Source organism: Vipera berus (assembly GCF_964194415.1).
Source record: "Vipera berus genome assembly, chromosome: 6".
Taxonomy (NCBI): Eukaryota; Metazoa; Chordata; class Lepidosauria; order Squamata; family Viperidae; genus Vipera; species Vipera berus.
The window spans coordinates 76,599,025-76,621,947 of NC_138208.1; the positions used below are offsets into that span (position 1 = coordinate 76,599,025).

The 22,923-nt window shown below is 36.7% G+C and overlaps 1 protein-coding gene across 1 annotated transcript in view; it reads left to right on the plus strand.

Annotated features, from left to right (window-relative positions):
• Positions 1-22,923, plus strand: part of WNK1 (WNK lysine deficient protein kinase 1) — a 154,886-nt gene that overhangs the window by 57,982 nt on the left and 73,981 nt on the right. The window contains exons 5-8 of the mRNA XM_081330521.1: positions 9,108-9,196; positions 10,372-10,591; positions 13,144-13,480; positions 18,032-18,219. Coding sequence (XP_081186647.1) covers positions 9,108-9,196; positions 10,372-10,591; positions 13,144-13,480; positions 18,032-18,219 — 834 coding nt within the window. The remainder of the gene's footprint in view (positions 1-9,107; positions 9,197-10,371; positions 10,592-13,143; positions 13,481-18,031; positions 18,220-22,923) is intronic.

Sequence of the window (22,923 nt, forward strand, 5' to 3'; positions counted from 1 at the left end):
AGATCATTTTCACGAGTGCTTCTTCTGATTCAGATACCTGGTTTGGATCAATGTACTTAAGTGCAGCACCCTGCATTTCATTTCTTTGAACAGCATTTTATTGGATGGAGTTCACTGTTCATATTTTGAGCCTTGAGCTGGTATTCTAATGTATCATTCATTCCCCTTCAGCTTTGTGTCAAACTGCAAACTTGATGGGTATTCCTCTGTCTTCCTATTTATCTGTGCATATGTAAAAATGTTGCTTTGGATAACCATAATTTTGATTGAATACAGATAAGATATAGTATTGTAAAATAAGGGAAGAACTCTCTTATGATTTGTAAAGTTCATCATTTCATATGAATAAAATTTGCTTATGGATTGGAAACATTGTTTCATACCAGCTGCAGCCTGTGGAGGGGAATTTGAACTCAGAAAATTACTAAACATGGCCCAGAGCTATAAAGATAAACTTTTTAAATTGGTGTAACTAAATATTCTAAGAATTAAAAATTGATACTGGTTCATGTGGATAATTTTAAATCATTTTAATATGCTTCCCAGTTTCTGTGATTTGACTTCTATTAAAAAAGACTGCAAAAATGTGAAATCAGAAATAGTAAAGATCATAGTACAATTGTTTGTGAAAACAATAAATAATGAGATTCCAAACTATTCCATAACTATGCTGAACACCTGAGGCTAGGATCTCAGGTATGTTAGTCTCCTGTATTTCCATACAAATGTGTGTTAGTTCTGAGTTTGTTATTAATTTCCTGGAGGTACACTAAGTATTTAACCACAAATGAAGACATACTGTTTCACTTTGTTAAGGACATTCTGTCCTTGAGTGTCTTGGATTTATTTTCTATCTTTGAAGCCATAAGATAGAATCAATTGATGAGATTTTTAGGGTGTTTTTTTTAAATCGTATGGCTTTTCTGCTTACCACATTTAATGCATTTGTCTGTAAATGTCTTTTAATTGTTATATGTGAAGCACTATTATTATATTTATATAGTTAGTAGGAATTCAGCTTAACTTGAAAACATCTTTCTAATAAAATTCAGCTTTATATATCTTACTGAAACAGCATCCAGATAAGATGGGACTGTTGTTAACACATATAGCAGAGGATATTTGGGGCAATGTAGAAAATGCAGTGGTCTTAGGTAAGTGGAAATGTCAAAGATTCAATTTTGAGACAATTGTTAGAATGTCCATTTGGTATAAAAATAAGTTACGTTTATGGGCAAACAAATAGAAATAAGCCTTGGTGGAGCAGTGGGCTAATGCCTCCTTAAGTAACACCAGCTGCCTGCAATTAGTGCAGGTTCGCATCCCACCAGGCTCAAGGTTGACTCAGCCTTCCATCCTTCCGAGGTAGGTAAAATGAGGACCCAGATTGTTGGGGGCAATTAAGCTGACTTTGTAATAATGCCGCTTGGGGCGTGTGTGAAAGCCCTAATAAGCAGGCATATACATAGAATGAAGGCTACTGCTAAGCTTGTAAGCCGCCCTGAGTCTTCGGAGAAGGGCGGGATATAAATGGAATTAAAATAAAATAAAAAAATAAATAAAAAATAAATCTTTTATAGAACATGTAAACTTAATTAAATCTGCAAATTATTAGACTAAATAACATTTCACCCTCATTATCTAGTGCATGTTGCTGAATTCATAAATTTACCTTCACAGAAAATAAGGTTAGTATTATAGTCTTTCTTTCTATAGCAATGGACCTAAATGCTATAGCATCTGGATAAGAATTTGGCAGGGGGTGGGGAACAGGAGCAATTAAAAGTATTATTAGATGGGAACTGTTTGGCAGTATTTTCTATGTCAAATTGATGTAGTTGAATTTAATATTATAGGCTAAAAGAATTAGTGATCAGTTCTCAACACATTATTCTATTTTATGAAGAAATACAGCTTCTATATGTATAAATAAAATTTAAACATAAATAACCAAGAATTCATATATTTTATTACAGAATTATTATAAGCATATATAACTTTTACAATTTGTCTTAGTGCAAAAGCACAGAATTATTGAAGCCTAGAATGTTTATATAATTGATATGTATCTAAATTATTATAGTTTTCAGACCTAGACTTATAGGAAAGACCAAATTGATTAATTGCAAATGGAGGATTTGTGAACATTAATATTTGGATTGCTCAAATCCAGCTTGGTTTACATTTTTTTAGGCTACTTTATTCTTACTCATGAACTAAAACAATCTAGATCAGTGTTTTCCAAACTAATGTTTTTCAAACTTGGCAACTTGGCTGGGGAATTGAAGTCCACACATCTTAAATTTGCCAAGTTTGAAAAAAATAGGATCTAGACTTATGCACGTTTAGAGGCGTTATTTTCATAACGTAAAATAATCTGTTTCTAATTTTTTCTCCTATCGAAATTGTACAGAATAAATATACAGTCTGTCTGCACTAGTTTATTTCATTTGCATGTCCTCATTTAACTTGGAGCCAAATTAGAATAAGTGTTGAAAGTGTGATTGCATTTAACTGATCTTTAAAAAAAATGTATGGATGACACATCTGACTAGAATTGCAGGAAATGGCAACAAAGTTGCTGTATGCTTCTCTTTTAATAAAATCACTTTTGAGAGGGAAACTGCATCTAATGCTACTAGAGCAGGGGTCGGCAACCTAAAAAAGGAAAAGAGCCACTGGGAACCGGTTCCATCACAAATTAAAAAAAGTGGGAGCCGTGTGCGTGTGTCCATGCACGCGCATGCGCAAAAAAAGTTTTGCGCATGCGCAAAACGGTTTTTTACACATGCGCGGACTCACGCGGTTGCCATTTTTTTAAAAAAGTGAGATGGAACCGGTTCCCGGTTGCCCGACAGTGACGGCCCGTCTGCAAAGCTGCCGCTTTCAGCAGCTTTGCAGACGGGCCGCGGCAGCTTCCTCAAAGAGCAGCGCCCCTGCCCATTCTGAGAGGTGCGCGCGCACCTCTCCGAACGACCGGAGGTGCGCGCGCACCTCCGCCCGTTCGGGGAGGTGCGCGCGCACCTCTCCAAACGGGCGGTGCCACTCTCCATTTGGAGAGGTGCGCGCGCACCACTGCCCGTTCAAAGAGGTGCGCGCGCACCGGGCGGCTGGGAGCCGCAGGAGACGGCTCAAAGAGCCGCATGCGGCTCCGGAGCCGCGGGTTGCCGACCCGTGTACTAGAGTCTTCTAAGATTCTGAAATTATATTGGATGTGTACGTTTGTAGAAAGTGAAGACAGAGGAGGGAGATATTAAATCTGATTCTAATTTGATTTTTTGCAATTTTTTAAAATACAGACATATAGAATATATTTATACAGATTATCTAATGTGAGTTTTGGTTACTGACATGAATGTGCATATACATTTGCCCATGTGAATGCCAATAATTACCCATGAATGAAAATGAAGGGAATATCTTCCATGAACTGACTTCTTAAAAATATCACTTTTAACAGAATAACAGAGTTGAAAGGGACCTTGGAGGTCTTCTAGTCCAACCCCTTGCTCAGGCAGGAAACCCTATACCATTTCAGACAAATGGCTGTCCAGTCTCTTCTTAAAAACTTCCAGTGTTGGAGCATTCACAACTTCTGGAGGCAGGTTGTTCCACTGATTAATTGTTCTAATTGTCAGGAAATTTCTCCTTAGTTCTAGGTTGCTTCTCTCCTTGTTTAGTTATTTTATTCTAAGAAATACAATAGGGATATTTTATATTCTATTCTAGGGAATAATTAGATTCAGCAAAACGTATCATAGTGTGGTTTTAAAATCTAATATGGCTAATTACAAAAGGTACCTTTACTTTCTGCAAGTTAATTTTGCAATTAGATTATGTTAATATTGAATAAACTGAACAAGAGCAGTAGTAGGGTATGTTTTTATTTTTTATTTTTTAAAAAAAAGCATTTAAAAGCTGTATTTATTAGGGCACGTTGTAGACCGAAAAGGAAGAAATTAAATATGCAAGCCTCCCAGACTTTGTTGCTAATAATAGGAGTTTGTGTTTCACAAGGAGCATTGAGCAAATGAACTGCCTTGCATGTTATTGCCGTGGGGTTGGAGGGAAGCAAGGTCAACTTTGTTTTCCATTGGGATCATGGGTTCTTTTTAAAATTCCTTTAATGGTTTATAGCAGCCTGCAACTAGTTCAAACTAGCACCAAAATAGCCTAGCAAAATAGTAATGTAGACTTGTAAAAGCACTTTGTTTGTGCAGCTTGATTCAGGTATTTGTGGGCCAATGTAATTCATGATAAAGTCTAATGGAAGATTAAAGTAATTCTCAATATAATTCATTTCAAGTCTCTTGTTTCGAAGAAATACTGACTACTATCCCAACTGTTTTAACTTTCCTGATATTTACACATAGGAGGACTCCATGTACATTTTATACAGATAGTTGTGTACTATACCATTGGTGAACTGCAGCTGGTGTATATATATATAATGGTATATGTTGTTATGGATACGATTTAGGTATAGTAGGAAACAGTTCTTTAAATATATTCTGCAACTCATTCTTTGAACAAGACTTTTTATAAAAATATATAGATGAAGGATTCTAAAAGTACAAATTAATCATAAGTAATGACATTAAGTGGTAGCAGTCTAGTAAACTACAGAAGTCATCGCAAAATATAATAACAGTCTAAATAAAAGCTTTACATTTTGGAAAAGCAGCAGCAACACATTTTCTGTGCTTTTTCTGGGGCTGTCTTCATCTGAACCTTACTCAGAGTAGGCTAATTGCAGACCAGTGTGCAGTTCTTTGCCCAAAATGAGCTCAAAGTGCTGTTAGATACAATTCCCACCTCAAGTGTAAGACTAGGACAATTTCATTTGTATTCTCTGAAAGTTAACTAATGCAACAGCAACAGTGACAGGTGCAACAGTAACCATAATAATTTGATATAATGTATCCATTTCTATTTCTGTTTTAGGATGGAATAAAATGTATTGTAAAAACTTGCAAAGATTGCAGTGGAAACTGAATAGGGAAGGGGGTTCTGTGACCTGATTTTTTTTCCGCCCCCTTGGAAAAAAAAATCCCAACGTTGTTACTAAGTGTAAAACAACTGATAAGTAATCTTTCAAGAAACAAAGATATTTCATTTTCTCTTCTGTTTTCTTTATCTTTCTGCATGATATTACAGTTTATTGAATAGCACTGGCTCAGATTTCTTACCACTTTGTAAGAAGTTACAGGAAAGCAAATGGGAGGGGCTCTAAACAGATTTACTACATATGGCATGGCATTGCTGATGTGTTCTCTTGTCTCAAGGGTCCTCGGCTGTGGAAGCAGTATTCTAAACAGAGCTCTGACTTCTAGAAGGCTGCACAGAATGAGAGAAAGTAAAGTTGTAAATGAAGAGGATATGTTTCCTTTAAAGCTCAATATCTGCTTTCCTTCTGCTGTGCGTTAAGTGTAAAATTTAACAGTCGTTTGCAGTTAGAACAGTTTTGTGCACAAATTCTGTATATTAGTATTTCCTGATGGATTTTTCAAAGCGAGATTTTTGTCCGGTGTTTCTCATCATAAATTCACACTGTTTCTGCTGTTCCCACAAGGAGTGTGTTAAAGAGGTAAGAATTTCAACCACACAGATAGATAGATAGATAGATGATAGATAGATGATAGATAGATAGATAGATAGATAGATAGATAGATAGATAGATAGATAGATAGATGATAGATAGATAGATTTAAATCAGGCTTTTGAACATAAGTATCAGATTATATCTACACTTAATAATGACAATGCTTTCTTTAAAGATTTAGTATTTGTAGATGGTTAGAAATGTTCTTATGTAGGCAGATTGATTTCAGAAACATGTTACGGCTTAACGTTTTGTGAAGATCTGATTAATTTTGTGTGTTACGTTCATGTTGGTGGAATGTAATAGGAGGCCTTTAATGTTTGTGGCTACAAGAATATACAATACCAACATCTGTATTTTTCTAGCTGTTTGATATATTATGTAAGTCGATTGTTCAGAATATTGGTTGTTAACCTAGGAATAAAGTTAAGTTGCACTTTGTGTAGATTCTATCCATTTTAAAACAACTCCTCTCATATACCATGTGAGACAGGTAGAGTTATATTCTAACTATAACTGTGTCCAATAGAAAGATTAATCTTGTTCAGAAAGGAAAATCAGAATACCTGCTAATGCCCATGTAAAATATATAGAAGACATTTTACTGCAGAATGACTATTTTATTGTTTGATTGATCTGGTAGGAGTTCATTTTGATTGAAGATAAAACAAATTATCTACTATGAATAAAAGATTTGGATGTAGTGCAGAGAAATATGTCCACCAGTCTTCAACACATCTAATGGGGTAGTTAAGATCTATCCGAGAGAGAAATACTCTTGATCATTATGATTTTTAAAAATAATTTAATGAACACCAAAAAGGATTTTAAAGGTAACTGCAAGAACTGAACAAATGCAGTCAATGTTCAGTCTGGGAGATTATCATGTCAGAGAAAGTATTGTCATATAAAATTATACTTCTTAGATTTTTAATTTCATATCTATATAAATATAGATAGATATAGACATTAAAAACTGATTTGTATTGGATTTCCTCTGCCTTGTTCCATGAATGCTGACTGTAGGGGATTTTTTAAAATCAGGATTCTTATATATGTGGATCTATAAAGTGTGTATGTAGAGAGGACATGATAACAAAGTGTTATTTACAGTGCCTCAATGCATACATGCATACATGCACATTTGCATACATGTTTTTATGAAATGCTATACATTTCCTTATGTTAAAACTGAAAAGGTGGACTGGTGTATTTCTGTATTGCTTATTTGGAAGAGTGGTATGCTTATCTATTTCAGCCTATATCTGTGTATGTTAATCCTTGAATCTTAGTAACTAAAATTTACAAAGATATTTAATAAGAATCAGAGGTTGGTACTTGCTTGAATAAGATGAGCAGTTTGGAGGACTATGGAAGATTAGATGGTAATTTGTTGTTTACAGTCAGATCTGACCTTCATGACACAATGGATTTCACCAGGACTGTCTGTCTATAACAGCTTCTTGAGTTCTAGTAACCTAAGCTCATGCTTAAGTAATTGAACTTAGCCACCTTGCTTTTTCTTGGCTTCCTTTTTTGATTGCCCTCAATTTTTCCAAACAAGTGACTCTATGCATAGCATATACAAAATATGTAAAACTTAACTTCATTATTTATGTATCCAGTGAGCACAATACTTGGGTGTCTAGTGGTTTTTACTTCATCTGGTATTAAATTATATATACTTTTTGTAATACAAGTTATTTTTGAACAATATTAACTCAGGTAATTTTCAGAAAATTATCTGAACTGTGCTGTGCAACCTGGTTTATATATTAATCGGGGGTTTTTAACTTGAAAGACTTTTCTGTTGGTGGGGATCTTTGAGTTGTGAATATAAAATTCCCATGTTCTAAATATGTACGTGTTTTTCACCTGTTAGAAACTTTTTAACAGATGATTAAAAATGGAAAAATGAAGATAAATAAGAATCGTGTTAGAAAAGAAAAACTCATTTACTATATTTTAATTAGGGAATAACTAATTTTAATTACAGTTGCACATTTAATTCAAGAAATGTGCTATTAGTGTCCATGTTTTATAATGAATAAAATATATGGCCATGAGATAATAATGCCAATGGCCTTTACTCTTTAATGAAATTATACTATAGGTTATAGTATATTATAAATTAAACTATAGTGTGCAGCTATAGGTGAGAATCTCATGATCCTGGAAGGTGACATGGTTGCTTTAATGACCCAGGTGTCTGCCATGCTTACATTTTATGCCTTCCAAAGTAGTTCTTCTGAACTGAATCTGCATCATGAATTGCTCTCGATGGGGCTAGCCTCCTAGTGATGGATAGGATGCTGATGATAATCGAGATGCCCTATTTTTTTTGCCCTGGAAGCTCAGTGGGGAGTTCAATTGAGGCTTGGGCCTGGCAATCAACTGCCTGACCACCTGTCCTCTCTTAACCTATGGGCCACATAAAAACAGCAGTGGCTTGAAATTGTCTGACCCTTGATGCAAACTATACAAAAAAACAATTGCCATAAAAACAATTGCCTCTGAAAGTCTCCATCACAGACTTTCAGAGGGGAAAAAAACTTCATTCAAAGGTAGTTACCCTTTCTAAACTAAAGGTAGTTTAGAAAATAGCACTTTTTCTAAAGTACAGCATAATAGGCAGGGTCTCATTTTCCTGAAAACAACTACCCAGCTGCCATTTTTGGGGATTAGGGATTCCAGGAGATGGATGGGTGGGTGGACTGACTGACTGACTGACTGACTGATTCTGCTACTTAAAGATTCCTGGTCTAGATGACTAAATAAGCCAGCTGGGTGACCTGGGGCCAGTCACTCTGTTAACCCAATCTAACTGATAATAAGAGGAGGAAGGTGTGCTGGATATTTTCACCGCCTTGAATTATTTGTAAAAATGATGTGGGAAATAAATAATATAGAAGACTGTAGGACCCAATTATGGAATACCTTGTACAGGAAAACCTTATTTCCTGATTTGGACAGAGTATTTCTCAACTTTGGCATCCTGGCCAGGAATTCTGGGAATTAAAGTCCACACATCTTAAAGTTGCCAAGTTTGAGAAATACTGGGACAGAAGATCAAAAAGATGTGTGTCTCTGTGTGTGTGTGTGTGTGTGTGTGTGTGTGTGTGTGTGTGTGTGTGTGTGTGTGTGTTCTAAAAAAGAACTTGCAACATCCAAAGTTTTGCAATATTTCTAAGGGCTGGACTATTTTTGTACTGTATATAAATTGTACAAATTGATTGTAAAGTTAAAATGGAGTAACTTTGGAAGCAGCCATATCTTATTTCACCCATGTCTTAATGAAAACCACAATTTAATATCCACATTAATATTGGTTAATGTAGGCAAAGTAAGAGAGAGAAGAAAGGAGGAAAAATAGGTAGCTCAAGGTTGCAGAATGTGTGAATGAGTTTAGTTGAAAAAGATTATAAATTTTATAATAACCATTTTTGGATAAATATAAATATAGGATAATGGCTTTCTTTGTTTGCTCTTATTTTTTTTGTTTCAGGGAGTCAAGCCAGCCAGCTTTGATAAAGTAGCTATTCCTGAAGTGAAGGAAATAATTGAGGGATGCATTCGTCAAAATAAAGATGAAAGGTAAATGTTCTTCTACTTGGACTGAGCAGTAGAAATAGGCTGTGTTGACAGTTTTGATTAAAAATCTTTCATATAATCTGTAATGCATCAGTACTCCAGTACAAATGTTGGCAGATTCTTTCAGTAAAGGGCGAAATCCCACCTCTCTCTGTCTGCAGGCTTAGTGCAGCTGCCATTGGGATGGCGCCAGGCTCCAAGCAAGGAATCTTCCAAGAAATGCCCACCCAGTAAGCTCTGGTTTTCAGTCCTGTCCCTTGTCCTGGGAACCCAGCTAAAACTCTGGCCTGACAATCTCCATCTGCCTACCTGTTCTTTCTTAGCTCATGGGCTATACAAAAACAGACAGTAGGAAACTTCAGACCAAGAGTCATGTAAACAGTGCCTCAATCAAGAAACTGCCAAAGAGCCATTAGTAAACAGCCCAACCAAAGAATTCCTAAGACCGTCACCACCCACACAGACAAGCAAGACACCAGAATACAAATTGACAGCAAACAGCACTCCTTACTAGCACTGATGATGTTACCTAGTTAGGGTAATGAAACATTTGCAAGAAACAAAGCAAACTCAGAGAGCACCAAGGGTCCCCTCATTTCAAATCTGAGCTACAAATATTCTCCTTCATTAGTAGGCTGTATTTGTCCACAGGTCATAGTTTACTGACTCCTTCTTTAGTGTGTAATCTATGAATGTGGCACTGATTTTGCAAGCACACATTAACTTTTATTTCAATCAAGGTCAAATTACACCCATAGTCTTTTTTTCAAGTTGCACTAATTACTTTCTTTCTAGAAAGGGCAAAAATTTCCCATTTGTCCTCTCCTGTTTAAAGAATGGGTGAAGCATTAAAATGCATTGACAGTATTTCATTTAATAATTAAGTAAAGATCTGTTGCCTCATCCACTGGCTACAGTATTGTATCATAATGATGTTTTCTTTAGATTTATTTTTAAATAAATGCTTCCTTTCTTTGGAGGACAAAGTGGCATGAATGCAATTTGACTTGGAATAAGAATTAAGGTTTTAATTTTGGGAAGAAAATATGTTTGGTTCAAATGGTAAAGTTTGAATAATCTTGGTATTTAGTTGCACTGCTTCTGTGTGTCCCTAAATCTCCATCTTACTCATGGATCCCCTAAATTGCATCTTGTTCTCTTCTTTCTATAATTAACAGATACGCTATCAAGGACCTTCTGAATCATGCATTCTTCCAGGAAGAAACTGGTGTGCGTGTAGAATTAGCAGAAGAAGATGATGGAGAGAAAATTGCTATTAAGCTCTGGTTACGAATTGAAGACATTAAAAAGCTAAAAGGAAAATACAAGGATAATGAAGCAATAGAATTTTCTTTTGACTTGGAAAGAGATGTTCCAGAGGATGTAGCACAAGAAATGGTGAGCAATAAAGGAATTAGATATCTGTCTCTATAGATTTTTGAGTTTGGCATACAGTTTGGTCTGTTTGTATTTTGATAACTGTATAAAACTCAATATCTTAAAAGGAAATGATACAGGAAGCTATAATTCATGAGTGAATTATGTACAAAAATCGTAACTAAACTTATAAGTCTCTCTATTTAATATAAGAATATTTTAAATAGGCAAATAACAATACAATTGGGCAAAACTTAACACCAGCTGCCTGCAATTAGTGCAGGTTCGCATCCCACCAGGCTCAAAGGATCACCATAACCCCCAAAAATGAAATAGTCTCATACAAAAGAAAACTTAAGGCAACATATAACCAGTTCACCGAAACAGACACATGTTTCACTAACATACTGGCTCTGACACGGTGGGGAGACACAAGGTTTAACAGCCTTCTAGAAGGTCAGGACTCTGAGATACAAAAGGCATGGTGTTTGGGTTTGGTCTATGATTTTATTGGAATAAATTGTAAAAACGTTTCCTAGTATACTTATCTGGAGACTACAATTAAATTAATTATTTCCCATGGAGCTGATGAAGTGTGTTGAATTACTAATGGAGAATTAATGAGCCTTGGTGGAGCAGTGGGCTAATGCCTCCTTAAGTAACACCAGCTGCCTGCAATTAGTGCAGGTTCGCATCCCACCAGGCTCAAGGTTGACTCAGCCTTCCATCCTTCCGAGGTAGGTAAAATGAGGACCCAGATTGTTGGGGGCAATTAAGCTGACTTTGTAATAATGCCGCTTGGGGGTGTGTGTGAAAGCCCTAATAACCAGGCATATACATAGAATGAAGGCTACTGCTAAGCTTGTAAGCCGCCCTGAGTCTTCGGAGAAGGGCGGGATATAAATGGAATTTTTAAAAAATATTATTTATTTATTTTATTTATTTATTTTATTACATGTATATACCGCCCTTTCCCTGAGGACTCAGGGCGGTTTACAGGAAATTAAAAACCAACAGTACAAAAGTTAAAACCAATTTAAAAAAGATTAAACTTAACCCTGTGCCATTAAAACCCCGATTAAAATATTAAATATTAAAATATTAGCCAAGACCAGCCACATTTCTTAAAAGTGATTTTTTTCCATTTTGTACATTGCCAAGTTCTCTTATATATTTAATGCTTCAGATATGGTTCACATGTATTCAGAAATAATATTATGATATTTTACATAGTTCAAAGCAATCAAGTCACTTGAACACTTGCTTTTTAAAAATGCAGTTTAGAATGTTTCTTGTCATGTTCCAGCAAAACTTTAAGCAAAATATTTAATTAGCAAACTTTTTCTGCCATCAATCTGAGACAGATATTTCTAGATGTAATTTCTAAAGTTTAACTACCTAAAATATTTGACCTTTTTTTAAAAAAAATCAAAACAAATCCACCTCAAAATGGTTTACAGAGCAGGAGATATTAAACAACAGAAATATAAATATAAACAACATAATGAACCTTTCATTTCAAATCTATGTAGATTCTCAATCATCCAGGTCATGGTTGTCCCAAAGATGGTTTTTTCTTTGAAAATGTTTCTCCTTCTCATCCAAGAAGCTTCTTCATTTGTAACTAACTGACTCAGAGAGTAACAGCCGATCTTCAGAAGTCTTAACAACCAGATGTCTGAGAAGCAGGGCTTTTTTTCTCATAGAACGCTCAGAACGGAGTTCCGGCACCTTTTTTGGATGGAACCTTGTAGGGTAGGCAAGGTGGGTTGTATGACGTGTGAGTTCCGGCACCTTTTTCTTTTACAAAAAAAGCACTGCTGAGAAGAATATAAATCTTTCCATTTCCCACCAGTCAGTTAGAACTGAAGAAGTTTCTTGGATAAGAAGTGAAATGTTTTTTTTAAAAAAAACAAGAAAATCCAGTTGCCTTTTGGAAAAAGCACATTTGGGACTTTCATTTCAAGATTACAAATAGAAATCGGTACTTGAAACAGTGGCTGATTAAATATATTTAATTAAAAGTGAATTGAAACATTCAAGTCTTAAAAACATCCTGGTTTGAGTTCACCTGTGACTTCAGTTAATAAAACAGGACACTGCATCTAGGCTTTCCTTCCATTCCACATGCCTGTGGATCAGTTGTCCTGTGAGGGTGAACAATAGTGCCTATTCTAATAGTTGCACAAGTGGTTTATTTCTTTAATAAGATCTCATAATATTTTGGGAGAATACTATGATGAATAATATTTAAGTCAAATATTTTCATCTAATATTCTTCTAATAGTTAAAGTTACTTTAAAACTGACAAGCTGATTGTTTTGTTTTTGCTGTGTCATTCTAGAAATGGCTGTCTTACTGTGGTTAATACCATCCACTCCTGTTTTGTGTGCCTTTTTGTAGTTATTTTTTTTAATTGTGAATGTTTTTGTGCGTGACTTTTTTATCGATTGCTATACGCTGCTCAGAGTCACTTTCATGTGAGATGGCGGCTCTAAAGATAACGATAAATAAAATAAAGGTACTTATTGTAATTCACCATTGTCTAATAGTAGGAACCGCTCTTCCCTCAGGTGGAATCTGGATACGTCTGTGAAGGAGATCACAAAACAATGGCTAAAGCTATAAAGGACAGGGTGTCTTTGATTAAGCGAAAGAGAGAGCAGCGTCAGTTGGTGAGGGAAGAACAGGAGAAAAGGAAACAACAAGAAGTCAGTCAGAAGCAGCAGTCAGAACAGAAAGCACAAGCGGGGTCTGCCCAGCAAGGCACAAAACAGGCCGTACCTACTACAAGTGTCACCGCCGTGCCCACCACGTCAACTTCCGTTTCTACCCAAGTAGAACCTGAGGAACCTGAGGCGGATCAGCATCAACAGGTTCAGTTCCAGCAACCCAGTGTTTCCGTATTGTGTAAGTACTTTTCGGCAGGTGTCAACCCAACTCCCACTTTTTTCACTCTCGGGATAGTGGAGGCTAAGTTGTCACTAGAGACAAACGGTCAGATTTTGGACCTGCGGATGCAGTTTCTGCCTTGCTGTTACGTTCAGAAGTAGACACTGGTTCCTGCAGTGACAAAATAACTACAACAGAATCTAAATCACTGTCGGTTTCGTATCTAGCAGAGAGAACCATAAATTGGCAGAATCAGTTGCTGCCGTTGTCATCTAATCGCACAGTGGAGAGGCCACTCTTTTTTCCTCCAATTCATCTCCTCCTCACTATCGTTAACATTATTATTAAACTCCAATAGTTACGTAAATTAGGGTGTTGTCATCAGACTGGGTGGCATCAGTCTATTTCCTCTATTTAGGAGAGAACTTTTTAAAAAAAAACATAAAAGGTTCAAAAGAGTCCTTTTTTGCGGGGCAGGGTTGAGGGAAATACATGCTTCACTGTACTACCTACTTTACCAAGTAGTTCAGGAACATTGTGAGCGAGAAAAGAAAGGCTGGGAGGAGACTTAGGCAGGCACCTTTCCTGCTGATTTTGCTTCTGGGAAGCCAGCAGAGAAGGTCGCAAATGGCAATAACATGACCACAGATGCTGCAGTTGGTCGTAAGTACAAACCGGTTGCCAAGTGCCCCAGTTTTGTCCATGTGACTGCAGCTGCATTGCAATGATCAGAACTTCAAAGAGCAGAGCATGCGTTTCCTCTTCAGCATACGTTTCCTCTTCCTTCACAAGAGGAAGCTACTAAAATATTTCCAAATGCAGCCCAATACAGAATATATCACTGTCTTACTAGCATACAAAGGGAAAGGCAATTTTGTTCATGTGACTGCAGGTGCACTGCAATGGTTAGAACGTCAAAGACTGGTCATAAGTTCCCTCTTCAACCGTGTCATAACTTGGAATAATTGCTGAACAAGTAGTCATGACTCAGTGCTTGTATGCATTGACAATCAATGCAGTTTAGCTGTTGTATGACCTGACTGTCCTGGCCCATAGAAATATTCACACATCCTGTTCTGCACAAGATGAAGCTACTAAATTATTTCCAAATGCAGCCAAATACAGAATATATCACTATCTTATTAGCATATAAAGGGAAGGCCATAGTATGTAGCATATGGGTCTAAATGAGTCTAAAGCATTTGTGACTACCACTGCCTTCCTAGCATCTCTGATTAGAATCAGATCCCAAAACGTTTCCCAAGACGGAGCTGCATCTGCAACCAGGTTAAGAATTAGTCTAGATTGACTTTGTTTGCCTGCTCTTATCTCCCCAAAATTGTTTTCTAACCTCACTTCAAGAAATAGTCAGCTTCCTTGATCCATATCCAGAGAACCAATCTAATCTACTACTGTGTGGAACTTACTAACAGTACTCGACTTACAACTGCAATTGAGCCTGAAATTTCTGTTGCTAAGTGAGACAGTTAAATGAATTTTGCCCTATTTTAACGACCCTTCTTGCCACAGTTATTAAGTTAGTAACACCGTTTATTAAGTGAATCTGGCTTCCCCATTAACTTTGCTTGTCAGAAGGTCACAAAAGGTCACTCATGATTCCAGGACACTTGTAGCCATCAAAAATACATGCCAATTGTCAAAGTTTTGAATTTTGATCACATGACCATGGGGATGCTGAATCCTCATAAGTATGAAAAATGGGCATAAGTCACTTTCTTCTTCTTTTGCTAATGTTTAACTTGAATCTAGCATATGGGCAATTTGTGATCTATTCCACAGTCATGTCTTTGTTATTAATAACTAGACTCTTGCATTTCCTTCTAACCGGTTACACAATTAATTTAATTTCTTCTCTGTGTACTTCATCTTCATATGTCCATCTATATATTGGCATTGTTTCAATTGTTTGAGGAATGTGTTAGCATTAAAATATCATTGGATTGGCAAAAATTAATAACTCGGGTGGGGGGGGAAGAGAATGGACACATGGGAAAATTCCTTCCTCTTTTCTTAAGAGAATTTACAAGCCAAAGTAGTGTGTTCTTTTATAAATATGTCAAAGACACAAAATATATGATTTCCTTTTTTGCTTACTTGGCATTCTTCAATAAGACACAAAGGCTGGAGGAAACTGCAGGTAAATCACTAAAATTATATAAGTGGGAAGAAAACCAGAAGAGGAAATTGCACATTCGTGTCTCGGTTACTTTCCTCTGAATTACAATTATCGTCTCCCAACTCCATGAAGCTCGCCTTTAAATGGCTCGTTACAACTTCTGATCTTAAGCTAGACTTTTATACCATAAGCAAAATTGTTACTACTGCCCAGGTAACTGTTATCTATAACTATATAACTCTGTGACTAACAACCAGTTTACCAAAAGACAAAAAGAACAATATAAAAAGGATCACCATAACCCCCAAAAATGAAATAGTCTCATACAAAAGAAAACTTAAGGCAACATATAACCAGTTCACCGAAACAGACACATGTTTCACTAACATACTGGCTCTGACACGGTGGGGAGACACAAGGTTTAACAGCCTTCTAGAAGGTCAGGACTCTGAGATACAAAAGGCATGGTGTTTGGGTTTGGTCTATGATTTTATTGGAATAAATTGTAAAAACGTTTCCTAGTATACTTATCTGGAGACTACAATTAAATTAATTATTTCCCATGGAGCTGATGAAGTGTGTTGAATTACTAATGGAGAATTAATGAGCCTTGGTGGAGCAGTGGGCTAATGCCTCCTTAAGTAACACCAGCTGCCTGCAATTAGTGCAGGTTCGCATCCCACCAGGCTCAAGGTTGACTCAGCCTTCCATCCTTCCGAGGTAGGTAAAATGAGGACCCAGATTGTTGGGGGCAATCAAGCTGACTTTGTAATAATGCCGCTTGGGGGGGTGAAAGCCCTAATAAGCAGGCATATACATAGAATGAAGGCTACCGCTAAGCTTGTAAGCCGCCCTGAGTCTTCGGAGAAGGGCGGGATATAAATGGAATTTAAATAAATAAATAAATAAATATCTCCTTGCTATTACTCAGCCTATTTTTTGAATTGCAGCAGGAGTTTTAAAGAAATTTAAAAGCCCACAGGCAGAAATCCTACGCTGTTATTTTTGTTCAGGAAGATTTGAAGGAAATAATAACAACAGTAGTAATAGTACTGCAATGCTACCTTTAATGACATCAAAGTACAACATCTGCCTATCCCAGGTCCTTGGGAAGGACTTGACAGGTGGACAAAAAAATGCCAGATACAGTCTAAACATCTGGCTGACTGTGTGACGAATTATAGTAGAAGTAATAATAAGACTATGGCATATATCTCTGTAGAATTGATGTTCAAAAATTTGGGGACTGTGTCCAATACCTTACAAAAACATTTTTCTCCATTTTTTTGTATATTGAAATCAGTGGCCCAGTAAATAGAGAAATCCAAATTATTTAAATAATTTTTTAAAGAATATATTTAACTAATTAATTTTATTGCCTTAGATCAGGGGTGTCAAACTGCCAGCCCGTGGGCCGGATGCGTCACACGGAAGCCACGCCCACCCCATTGCCAGCAATGGCAAAACAGTCTCGATACGTTGCACGACGTCATGTGACGTCGCAAGTTTGACATGTCTGCCTTAGATGAAAAGTGTTGCTCTATCTGATAATTTCAGATATGCAAGCATTCAAATTTATTTTGAATGCTTCCTTTTTCATGGATGGAATATGGTGGGATTGTTTCCCCCTAAATATAAATGAGCTATTTCTATAGTTATTGGCAAAAGAACGCATTCTCAGACAGTGTTCAGAATGAGTGCTTCTAATTATGGATTATCTGCTGTATCGATGAGGCGCTGCAGTATGGTAGCTGTCTGCCAATCCAAACATATTAACAAGATGGGGGGAGGGGGTTGTTGAAATGGCTTGTTTTAAGAATTTGTTTAAAAATTGAGAGCAATGTTTTTTACAAGTAATCCTCGCTTAACGACAGTTCACTGAACGACCACTCAAAATTGCAATGGCGCTGAATGGGGCATACTTACGACTGGTCCTTGAGGTTCAATCATTTGCAACGTCCCACGTGTGATCATGATTCAGGTTCTTGGCAACCGGCTCACGCTTAAGACAATTGCAGCACTGTACCAAAACGTGATGGCCAATTGCTGCTTTCCTTGCTGGCTTTTTGCAAGCAAAACCAATGCAGGGAAGTTTGCAGGTCTCCACTCCTTTGCCATGGGTCATCCTGCCGCACCATCCGCTCCCCTGTCTTCCTTGCACAAATGGCCCACCACAGCACCAGGTGGTCATAAAGTACGAATTATGGGTACTATTTGCAGTTTTGATTATAGTGATTTATTTGAAATGTAATAATTACATAAGACTTAATAGTCAAAACTTTTCCGTTGCTGTGTGCTGTCTTCCTTCAGAGAAGAGGGAGGGGGGAGGGGGAAGAGAGAGAAAGAGAAAGTTCTATGCACTTACAAGGCTTGAGCATGCCACGAGATTATGAATCTGTATCTAAAAATCATATTTATATTGTGTTTTACAGCTGATGGCACAGTTGACAGTGGCCAGGGTTCATCTCTCTTTAGTGAATCATGTGTGAGTAGCCAACAGACGGTTTCCTTCACTCCCCAGCATGAACAGTCTCTTCCAACACTTCCAGCCTCAGGATATTCAGTTCCTGTTGGTCAGCCACAGTCACAACAGCCTGGAGGATATCAGACCTCTACGGTGGTAAGCACAAAATTAAGCAGAATGGCAAGAAGCCTAGTATCTTGTTCTGTTTTCCTGGATGTGTTTGGGCCTTAGGTTTTCAGTCTACAGCTGGTCATAGGTAATCTAGAAAACTGCGTGCAAGCCTCTTCCTTGCCTTTATCTAATACTGCTTTAAAATAGGAAAATAAGCATAGTGAACTGAATGTGAAATATGCTTACCGGTAATAAATGCACACACAGAGATATTTGAAGCTCTGTAGTTAGTTTCAAGCATTGTTGAGCTGTGGGTGGAATAAAAGTAATGATGTGGAGTTTCTGACTAAATGACGTCATTAATAAAATGTGTTATGTGAATGTGTTGCAAGTTTTTAATTGCAGCTAAACAAGGTAAGAAGTATTAACCATTATAGAATGCTGCATGTAACACTTCAGTTTTAAGTGAACCTTACGTCTCCATTTATTTATAGCTTCCTTTTAATTGCTTATAGGCACAGTTCCCTTTCCCACTTCATGTGTTCATTTTTGTTACCCTATAATTTGTATCTTTTTCTGCTGGGTTTTCAGAGCTGACGTTGGGGATCGTCTAGAATAGAGCTCCCCAACCTTTCCGAGTTGGCGGCCTAGAGGGAAAGGTTGGGGAGCAGGGAAATGTGTGCCCCCACGCACACATGCACAGACGGGCACACGCACGGCAGGGTGCTAGCACCTGCACACATGCACTAGCGGGCCACCTGGCACCCCTGCTAGCACAACTGGGGTGGTACACTCACACATGTGCACACTCGCCAGCCATTCCCAGGGCCCAGTGGCCAATAGGCCACGGCCCGGTACTGGGTCGCGGCCCATAGGTTGGAGACCCCTGGTCTAGAAGATCTTACCTCCTATTCATTATACCTTTTTATGAAAAAAAAATGCTGCTTGTGAAGTCTGCATTGACAAAAAATATAACTGGTTGTAGAATCTGATCCATAGCCAAAGATTGCAACATTTGGATAATGATATATATTCATTTATATCATATTGATGCAGGTAGTTAGAGAAGGTAATCCTTTGCTAGAACAGAAACATTGTCATATGTTTCAAATGCACCTATGAAGCTTTGTGCCCTTTTAATCCAAAGATTAAATGCAACATTTCAGTTTTAAGTTTGGCATGCATAATTTCAGTTCCTCTGATTCCATTCAAAAATATTGTTTAAACAATAACCCATTAAAAAGTCTTCACAGGCCTTGCTTCAAGGTTCAGTAATCATAAATAATACTAACTGTGGGTTAATAGTTCTTCTGAACAGGCCAATTTCAGATGACAAATAGATTTCCAGGAAAAAAGTAATTCAGCCTGTTTTGAAAGTTACAGTTTTGAGGGAATCTCAGTGGAGAGATGATTTGGGAAGAAAATAATTTTAAAAAACATGGAAAAATGTTTGGAGGGAAGAAAAAAACTGGCTTCTAGAAGAACTAATACCTAACTTTTTTAAAACTCTTAAGTTGGTTCAGTTAACAAAATAAGTAAATTACCATCTACTTTGGGAATGTAAGCAGATTATAATATCTTTATTTTCTAATGAACTCTTCTACCATATTGTTCATTTGTCAAATATGTTTTTAATCTTAAAGTCAGAACGTGAGCAAGTTATAATGTGAATCATTATTTGTGTCATATAATTCTTAACTGAATAAAGTTATAAAGAGGTCCTGGCAAGGCATTATTTAGGAAGCCATTCCAGTTCAAAAAGAAAAAAACTGAAATGAACAAAAGTGAAATTTTAAGGGGGGGAACGATAACTAGAGACAGTTGTATTAACATTTAATTGTTAACACTTGGAAGAGCTCTTTTTCACCGAGAGCTTGTTTTCTGTGCCAAAACAGAGTAAACATCTAAAGGATCCCTTAAAGTTAAACATAACATCCTGAGGGGGACCTGAACTTGAAGCAAATGCTTCTTTTCTATGTATACTATTTGCTAACTGTTTTATAGTAGATTTCGATTTAGTGGAATTTAATAGTCAGAAGAAAACCTGAAGGCCTCTAAGGTTCACGTATTATTTTTGTGTGTGATGTCTTTTCAAGTTTCTTCGCAACCCTGTCTGTTACAATCAGTATCAGCCTTCTGCCATGATGATGTCCCTTAGTTTCAGCTCATTAGTCATGTCATTTATGCTCGTTTCTTTTTTGTTTTTTTAGCCTCAACATGGCTGTAGCATGTCAGTTTGTGCTTCCCCTCTTTCCCCCTTCCTTCCCTCTCCAATTCCTCCCAGTGCTCCTTCCACCCTGCCATTAGCATTGTCTGCACCTTTTTCTTCTTCCTATCTTTGGACTACCCCGCCGGAAACTTTTGGTGAAAAGCTTTCCAAAGCCCTGGAGAGTGTCCTGCCCATGCATATCACCTCTCCACGCAACCAACGGCGGTCCAGCCTGCCTTCCCTCTTTGTCAGCCCTGTATGTCACTTTCCTGACACATTAAGATAAGTTACCACTAAATACATCCTGGCTTCAGTATTGGATTAGGTTGAAAAAGGCACCATGGTTACTCTGTGCTATAGGAAAGCTAATTCCTCTCCTTCCTGAAGTTAGAAATTAATTTGATCAAAGCTTTGGGAAAAGGCTTAAAAATATCACAAAATTTATCGGCGCAATCTGAAAATTATTGTATTATTTCAAAAGCATTTGAATGCTTTCTCAGTTTGGATAATAACTAAAGGTAAACATCACAGTTGATTCTCTTTATTTGTGGATTACATGATTGCAACTTTGCTTACTCCTTAAAATGTATTTGTAGTTGCAAAATCAATAATTGGGTACTTTTGGGGTGATTCACGGGCTTACAGTGCAGTCAAAAATTTGAGTCACCCAATGCACACTTTTCAGGATGTGCTAATTCAGTATTTGTGGTGAGTTTACCACATGGACAACTTTTGGCACAATATGGAATGGTTTATCATTCCTTTTTCCAGGATTGCTTTTAAACGTCCCTACAGTCCTGGATTTCCTAGCAGCTTCCGAGCACTAACCAAGGATAGTACAACTTAACATTTTCTCAGAGTTGGCCTCAGTCAATTGGATGCTTCTATCTGTTATATGTTAGTAATTCTGAAAGTAGCATTTATTTATTATTCAGTCAGTCAATACATTTACATGGCTGCCCATCTCAAACAAATGACCTTGGGTGACTAACAACAACAATAACCCAGAAAAAAACTCCAGATAATTTGTAGCCAAATATTAAAAACAAAATAAAACAGAAAACTGTCAATAAAAATGCAAATACATTTATTTCAACAAGATTATAAAATTAATTAATAGGGTCCAGCAGACTTAATAACTGTTACGAGTTTGGTTGTATATACATGTATGTATGTGTGTGTTTCCTTTCCCAAGATAGTGGCACTTTTTTAAAATACTTTTTTTATTAAGTTTCATTACAAGATAAAAATATAGAAGAAACAAAAGTTAGAAAAATAAGAAAAGACAGAAAAATGAATGAGAGGGGAAAAAATAACTTCCAAATTTCTTTGGTGCGGTAGATTGCAAAAATCAACATCAACCTTTTGCTTTACATTTCACATTTCAAGCTATTTCTTTAATTACATTCTAATCATCAGAACCTGAATTCAAAGTTTCATATTTTTTTTCAATTTCAACAAGATACTTGGATTTTTTTTCCAATTTAATCAATTGGGGAAGCAATTAAAATAATCAGAATTGTGCCAAGAAAATGGAAAATAACATTAACCCTACAGGGATCTATAACAAATAGGACCTATAATAAAATATTGTTCCGTATTATTAATCCTCTGGTGCATGATGATTGTTTAAATCAAATATTTACATTTAAAACTTATTTGCACTGTAATGTATTTGCTATAATAATTTACTTACTATGTGGATAACTTTGAGGCCATTTGCTTTAATTACCTGTATAACTTTCACCTGTAACTGTTGCTCTTCTGTGCTCTTTGAGCTTGGTTGTTTGCTTGCAGATGTTTTGTTACTAGACAAGTGCTTTTATCTGTAAACTTGATTTCACTACTCACACCTAACTTCAAGTTATTTATGAAGAAGGTAAAACCATGTATTTATTTGTCTAGACACAATACTAAAGAAGCAGAGTTTCATGTAGGCAATGAAAAGAAGGCAGAAACAATTTTTAAGCTTCATCTGTTCGGAAAGCAACTGCTTGCTCTACTATTATGGGGGCTAAAGAAAATAATTCCTAAGACTCATACTTATGAACTTCAGGAAGGATAGAAGCTTCCTCTTCCTTAAGCCCTGTTGCTTTGTGCCATATTGGGCCCCAGGACTACACCCAGTTTTATGCACTGGATGTTTTTAATTTTAGTTAAGAACAGTGGTGGATTTCCTTTTTAATCTCTGGGTAGCAACTGGAGGTAAAAGTAAAGCTCTTGTGACTCAAGTTCAATATCTTGCAACTACATGGATATATTTTCCTGGCAACATACAGAAGTGATTGAAATTATTTTTTTAGGTAAGGAGAGGAAATTAGAATCATTTTCCTACAGTACAAGAAATCATTTTCCTCCATTCTCAAAGGATATGTGAGACTAATTGTCACTCCATATTTTTACTATGTCATAGGAGAATTTGCTGCTGCTTTTCCAGAACAATTGGGATTTTGATGCATGGTCTCAATTGACCTCATCAGTATAAAGAGAAAAATTGAGTATTTTAATCATATTGGAATGTGTTTAATGGGAAGTTGTAC